The following is a 7,232-nucleotide window of genomic DNA, read 5'->3' as shown; positions in this document are numbered from 1 at the left end:
CTTCTGGCAAGATAAGCAAGTGGTCACCGTTCGAGCGGTGTCTTCCTGGAGAGTCAGCCAGAAGTATCCAGCCAGAAGTAATTTTAGAGCCAACGCGCGGCCGCTCGAGTGACCCCCGCAAGTGCCTTGGTGTACCTACTTCAGGATGTAATCGACGTCTTTTGGTCCGACGCATTTGAGTAGGGGTCGGGCGAAGGCCTTCTTATAGAGTTGGTCGCCGATCAGGACGAACTAACCGGCTCTCTTCCTTATCAGGCGAGCATCCTCCGGATCGGTAGGCACAATCCTCGAACGCAAGAATTCTGTTAGACTCGTCCTCTAGTCATTTGGAAAGGTGATTCCCTCCATACGGTCGATGTGGGCCACCAGTGATACTTGCTCGATCGACTGACCTATGACGATTGGCGTTAACGAGCTGGCCAGCTTTGCTAGCTCATCCGCCACTTGATTCTTCGATCGGGGGATCTTCTAGATAACCACCTCTTAGAAGTTGGCCTTCAGCTTTTCGAAAGCCTCTACATAGAGCTTTAACCGCGAGCTACTTATTTCAAAGGTCTCAGATAGTTGCTGAGCGATGAGCTGGGAGTCTGAGTGGATGAGGACCCTATCCGCTCCCATGTGCCGAGCTACTTGTAGGCCAGCTATCAGTGCCTTGTATTCTGCTTCGTTGTTAGTAGCTCGGTAATCCAGCCGGACGGACAGCTACATCCGATCTTCCTGAGGTAAGATAAGAATTAAACCAATCCCGCTACTCTGCCGAGTGGACGAACCATCCATATATATCTTCCATGTCGCTAGTGGTTCGTTACTCTGGACTTCTATAACAAAATCTGCCAAGGCCTTTGCCTTGATCGCCGCTCGGGTCTGATATTGGATGTCAAACTCGCTAAGCTTGGTTGTCCACTTGATTAGTCATCCAGACGCTTCTAGAATGAGGAGGACTCTCCCTAGTGCACTATTAGTTAACATTATTATTGAGTGTGCTAGGAAGTATGGGTGAAGCCTCCGCGCGGCGAGTACTAGTACATAGGTCAATTTTTCAAGACCGTTGTAGCGAGATTCAACGTCCTTCAATATATGACTCAGAAAATATATAGGTTGTTGATCCTTGCCACTCTGCCTGACTAAAGCCGATCCAACGGTATGTTCGTTAGATGACAAATATATCCAAAGCGGCTCACTCGCGAATGGCTTGGCTAAAACAAGTAGTGAACTAAGATATGCCTTCAGCTCCTCCAGCGCTCGGTCGCATTCAGCGTCCCATTGGAATTTTGTGGCTCGGCGCAGTATTTTGAAAAATGACAAGCTCCGATCAGTTGACTTGGATATGAACCAGGATAATGCCATGATCCGACCGGTCAGCCTCTGAGCTTCCTTTAAGTTCCGAGGTGGAGGCATATTCTGCAAAGTGTGGATCTTACTGGGGTTGGCTTCAATGCTCCGCTCAGTGACAATGTAGCCTAGGAAGTGACCACTCTTTGTGCCGAACAAACACTTGCTCGGGTTCAGCTTTATCCCGTATGCTCTTAACGTCCGCCAGGTCTCGTCGATATCTGCGCATAGATCAACCGCTCGGAGGGATTTGATGAGTATGTCATCGACATATACCTCCATGTTACGGCCGATCTGTCGTTGGAACATTTGTTCATTAGCCTTTGGTAGGTGGTTCTAACATTCTTCAATCCGAATGGCATAACATTGTAGCAGTATGTCCGGCATAACGTTGTAGCAGTATGTCTTGTCGGTCATGATGAAGCTGACCTTTTCTTGGTCTTCTCAGGCGAGTGACACTTGATGATATCCTTGATATGCGTCGAGCATGCAGATCAGTTCACAGCCCGCTGTCGAGTCCACCTGTTGATCTATCCTGGGCAGCGGATAGATATCTTTCGGGCATGCCTTGTTCAAGTTGCGGAAGTCGATGCAGACCCGTCATTTGTTGCCAGGCTTGGAGACTAGCACCACATTGGCAAGCCAGCTCGAGAATTGGACTTCCCTGATGTGGTCGACCTCCAATAGCTTTTCTATCTCCACCCAGATGATTACGTTCTGCTCGGCACTGAAATCCCTTTTCCCTTGCTTGACTGGCCGAGCGTCAGGTCAGATGTGCAACTCATGCTGGACTATGTCGAGGAGATGTCGACCAGCTCATGTGTCGATCATACGAACACGTCATAATTTCTCTTGAGGTAGAGGATCAATTCCGCCTTGTGCTTCCCCTCCATGTCAGCAGCCACGAAAGTCGTGGCTTCCGATCGACTTGGGTGGATTTGTACCTCCTCCTTTTCTTCATATATCAAGGTGGGAGGATTCTCGATAAAAACATTTACCTCTAGTCATGGAGCTTTCCGTGTTGCTTTAGCCTCGGCTTTAACCATCTCCACGTAGTATCGCTAAACGGCTAGTTGGTCGCCCTTGACCTCGCCCACCTGGTCATCTACTGGAAATTTTATCTTCTGGTAGTACGTGGATACTACCGTCGCCGTCGATGGCCATCGTCATCGGCCACCGCCGCCGTCGGTGGTCATCGTCGTCGACCGCCGCCGCCGTCGGTGGTCATCGTCGTCGACCGCCGCCGCCGTCGGTGGCCATCGTTGTTGGCCGCCGCCGCCATCCACCGCCGTCGCCCTCGGTCGCCGCTGGCGATCGTCGTCGTCGTCGGTTGCCAGTTGTCAACGGCCGGTAGTAATCGACGGAGGAGGTCAACGACGGTAGTCGTTGGTTGCTGTAAGCTTCGGCAGAGGTGCGACGCTCGTCGATAGAGGTCGCATGATATTTTTGTCATTTTATAATAATACGAATTACATTCTTATAAAAAATAATGGACACCAAGCAAAAAAAAATATAATCACCCTTGTAATCAAAGATTATATACATTACATTATCAAGCCTAATAATGTAATTAAAATTACATTATATTATATTATAAATTTAATTACATTACAATTATATTATATTATACCCAACTAAATATAGACTTAAGTACCCAACCAAACGTAGACTTAAGTAGTTTGTGAAAACCGACCAAATACTGATCAACAGAAATTTCAAACTTCGACAAAGTTAGGCCTCAATTAGTCTTGTTTGGTGACAAAACCATATATACAAGGGGGGAAATGAAAAATATCAAGGTTCGTAGGAGAAATCGATTTCCGAATCACTCGATCGTAGCCCTCGGCAACCGCCGCTAGGAGCTCATTCCACTAAACCGCCGCCTCTGCTGCACCGCCGGCCGCCCTCCTCACTCGTCCGCCCCACGTCTCCTCTCCGCCGGCCTCCGCCCAGGCCGACCGTCGCCGGAGCCCGTCCAGCTGCGCGTCCCAGTTTCCGAACGCCGTGGCTCCGCCCTCGCGCCGCCGAGCGCGGCCCTCGCTGAAGGCCGCGGCCCAGCGGTCGCCGGAGAGGGCGAGGTCGTAGTCGCGGCGACGGGAGGGGTCGGACAGCACCTCGAAGGCCTCCCGCGCCTCCATGAAGCGCTCCGCGTAGCGGCGCTCCTCTCCGGCGGATCGGCACGCGTCGGGGTGCCACCGCAGGGCCAGCCGCCGGTACGCCGCGCGGATCTCTTGCGGCCCAGCGGTGTGTGACACCGAGAGCAGGTCGTACAGGGTGGCCGGATCCGAAGAGCCCACAGTGGCGGCGGAGGCACAGACCCTGAATCGAGGAGCTCTTCTGGTGCTGCAGGGAACAGGGAAGAAGGTGGATTTTTTGCACGCCGGAGAAGCAGCGGAGACAGCAAAAATCGCCGCCATTTTTTAGCAAAAATGTATTTCTGTCGTAGAGGAGGAGAATTAATTACACGAATGGAGGAAATATTACAGAGATGGAAATGGAATGCAGATTTATGGAGTTTCGAGGAGTTCTTGTGAATTGGAATTGAAAACAATTACGCCGTGCTTTTGTTTCACAGGTCACACCCACAGAAAATAGAGACACATAAAGAAAAGGCTTCTAGAAAGGTTCCATTGTTGATTATTTATTTATTTCTTGAAAAGTTAAAGTATTTTATTATAGCAATTTATCATCCTTTAATTGATTGGGTTGGAAAAAAATTAAAGCATTTTAGAAGAGTGTTGAATAAGTGCAAAATGATGTTTTATAAAGATTTTACATGTTTTTCTTTCTTCCAATTATGCAATAGAGAGGAGGTAAGAGGTTCCTTCATTTGGGGTAAAAATTTAATTCTGAAATATTTTAAATTAATTACTTGAATAATTTTGATAGATATTTTTTCCACGTCACATCAAAATGCCCTTAACACAATTTCTACTCGTATGAATTAATTAGATTAAATGTCATTGTTAGTATGGAAGGGCTGATCAGTTGAGCCAAGTGCAACATCACAAACTTTTTCCTCCAAAATCAAACCAATAAAAAATTAGGCAACTCAACCCATTTGCTAAGTAGTCGCCCTGGGCTAACTTGCAATAGAAGGATATTAGATTATATTTAGATATATGTGGTTCTATCTTTAATAAGAATTTTTTTAAATGGGACATCTAATCACTGGATGTTAAATTTTCATTCACCATCAATATTTTTCAATTTATTTTAACGACCAATAAAAAAAAAATCTATAGAGCTAAATCGATCGTCCTAAATTTAATATTATCGTCCTCATCAAATTTTTTTAACTAGTCAAAAGTAATAGTAACAGTCACCAACTTAAATGGTTCATTATTACCACATTGCAATAAACTATTGAATTGAAGAGGCTTGTTTCATAAACAATATCCTGCCGCTGCCGCTGGACAATCAATTACTAAGGAAAGTTTGGAAAATTTAATTGTGTTTGCGTCCTTTGCTTTTTTTTTTTTTTTTTCAATTTCATTTTAAAATTGCCCACGTTTTCAATTGTATATGTGGCTATTAGAACCGGCGCGAGCTAGAGATGTGTCCAATAGTTTGGACCGCTTCATCTTAATTACATGCTCATTGTCGCTCATTATTTGAATACACAATAAATTACTTGAAACAAATTTGACACTATATGTACATCATTTTAGTTTTACTTAGTATTTATTTTTTAAGACGACTAATCCTAACCTAGTCCTAATCCTAATGATCTACTACTGTATATTATGATATTTTCCTTCTCGGATATCTTCTGAAGACAGAGAAATCTCTTTCAAGACTTGTTATTACAAGCAAATATCAGCAATGCAAAATACAAATGGAAATGAAAGTGAAAACACTTTACAATTGAGAAGCTTTACTTTGGATGTTTGCTTGTTGATTTGGATTACTTTTTGATGGTGAAAAATATAGCAGTACTTCGTCTTAACCCCTCAAGATCTGCCCCCCTTTCCTTCAAGCAAAACCTTACTTATATGGTTATTTGTTGGGGTTGATTTTCACCGACCAATTAATTATTTACCATCACCAATCGATTGTCATATCGAATTTGATCGTTTAAATCTATAGAATAATTTTTTTACCTTACCAATCGATTGGTCAAACTCGCCAATTAATTATTTGTCTCCGGTCAAATTGATCAGTCGACTCAGAAGTATTTTGTTCACTGCTACAGTACTTAAAAAAACATTGTAGTAGAAAACCTTAAACTAGGTACTATAACAAATCCCAAAACTATTGTAGCAAACATTAATCACAGTAGCAAACTTTATTTTTTTTAGTTTAGGGTTTGCAGCAAACCTTGACATTGTAGCAACCCTAGGTACTATAGTAGAAATCGTAGTTACTATATCAAACCCTAAAAACATCTCAAAATCGTAATTTCTAGGTTTAGAATCAATCAATTAATCGATATGCCTTATCAACCAACTAATATTCCTATTTTAACTTTACCAAGTTGAATTCTTATATTGCTTGGTATTCGATTGACCTCAATTTACCAGAATTTATTTTGCTGTGCATTCGGTTAACCTTTGACTTGTTGAAACTTCATCTTGCCTAACATCCGATCAACTTTGATATGCAAGGATTTTATTGTTGTCTGATATCCGATCAACCTTGGCTTGTCATGACCTCCATCATCAAGTGTCAACCTTGGCTTGCCTAGCATTTTGGAAGCAAAAAAGTGATGGGTTGAAAGGGGATGATAATCCCAATTTCATGTTAATTTTCAAACCGCAAGTTAACTTTCAAATGGCTTCTAAATTTAGAATTGAAGGTTTTAATTATCATTAGTTTCTAAATATTAATTAATTGAATTATAAAATAAAGTATGTGTTAGTAATAATATTTTTTTAAAAATAGGGGTGACTGTTGTTCGTTTTATTTTAAAATAAAAAAGTAAAATCAATAGATGCCAACTGAAATTTTAAATTCAATAGGTTCAAATTCTAAATGTACTTATAATTTACATTATTATTTGATTTATTTTACATCTTATACAACAGACCAAAACAAATTATTATTAATTTTTAAATAATTTTTAGATAAATGACAACAGATTACTAATTTATTTTTCGCAGTTATTTATGAATTTTCTGAAAATACATTTATAGAACCGCAGGATGGAGAGATTTGCCGCGGCATGAGTTGGCGCCTAGGCAGTTTGCCGCGGTTTTGAGTTGCCGTCTCGGTGGATTCATCAAAATCCAACTCACTTGCGGCGGTTTTAATTCGGCGCCTTGGTGGATTGAACGTCGTCGGCGATGGCGATGGCGATGGCGATGGAGTAAATTAGATCCCACGAGTAAATCGATAGATTAGCTCGTTAGGTGAGAGAAACTTGTTGGACCTGGAAAGTATTTCGGGTGAAATGGAACGGCATCAAGTTGTGTATTCACAGTTTAATCTCTAACTAGGTAATCGACTTGGCTTCTCACTTAAAAGCTTCAGAAGAATGCTTATCCACAAGTCCAACCGTACATAGTACTTATCCACTTTATTCGTGGGTTGGTGATATATTGGTAATATTTATTTTTTAATTTTTTTTCATCTTTTTAAATTAGATTAGATTGGGCAAAGCTGTAGATCAAGATAAGATAACTAAGATTAGTCTGGATTATACACAAGAGAAGTAAAAGACAGCTTTAGTTTTGTTCACAAACCGCGGTGGTTTAATGGTTAATTTCGACGTAGAAATCGATCCTAAGTAATAAATGAAGCGTACTTCTAGAAGCTCACATGATGTGCAATATTTTCTTCTGTCTATCCATCTCTTTTATTTTCATTGATTTTTCAAGATTGACGTCACCAATGCGCTGTTCTTGCCCTATTTCCTCGATCCTCGTGATTCAAGTCTATAAATGTCCATGGCGTCTCTG

At 42.2% G+C, this 7,232-nt stretch overlaps 1 protein-coding gene across 1 annotated transcript; it reads right to left on the bottom strand.

Moving 5' to 3' along the window:
- Nucleotides 1–3,050: 3,050 nt before the first annotated feature.
- On the bottom strand, nt 3,051–3,908 carry LOC122003606 (chaperone protein dnaJ 20, chloroplastic-like). Its single transcript, XM_042558694.1, has one exon. It carries the CDS (start codon nt 3,747–3,749, stop codon nt 3,204–3,206), a length of 546 nt encoding a protein of 181 aa, XP_042414628.1. The 5' UTR covers nt 3,750–3,908; the 3' UTR covers nt 3,051–3,203.
- Nucleotides 3,909–7,232: the final 3,324 nt, after the last annotated feature.

This window comes from Zingiber officinale, chromosome 7B (assembly GCF_018446385.1).
Source record: "Zingiber officinale cultivar Zhangliang chromosome 7B, Zo_v1.1, whole genome shotgun sequence".
Taxonomy (NCBI): Eukaryota; Viridiplantae; Streptophyta; class Magnoliopsida; order Zingiberales; family Zingiberaceae; genus Zingiber; species Zingiber officinale.
The sequence above is the reverse complement of the archived record's forward strand: the minus strand, read 5'-3'. Positions and strand labels throughout refer to the sequence as shown.

Bases quoted from the DNA above. Each gene is read 5' to 3' on its own strand.
- LOC122003606 (XM_042558694.1), bottom strand. From the start codon at position 3,749: ATGGCGGCGATTTTTGCTGTCTCCGCTGCTTCTCCGGCGTGCAAAAAA.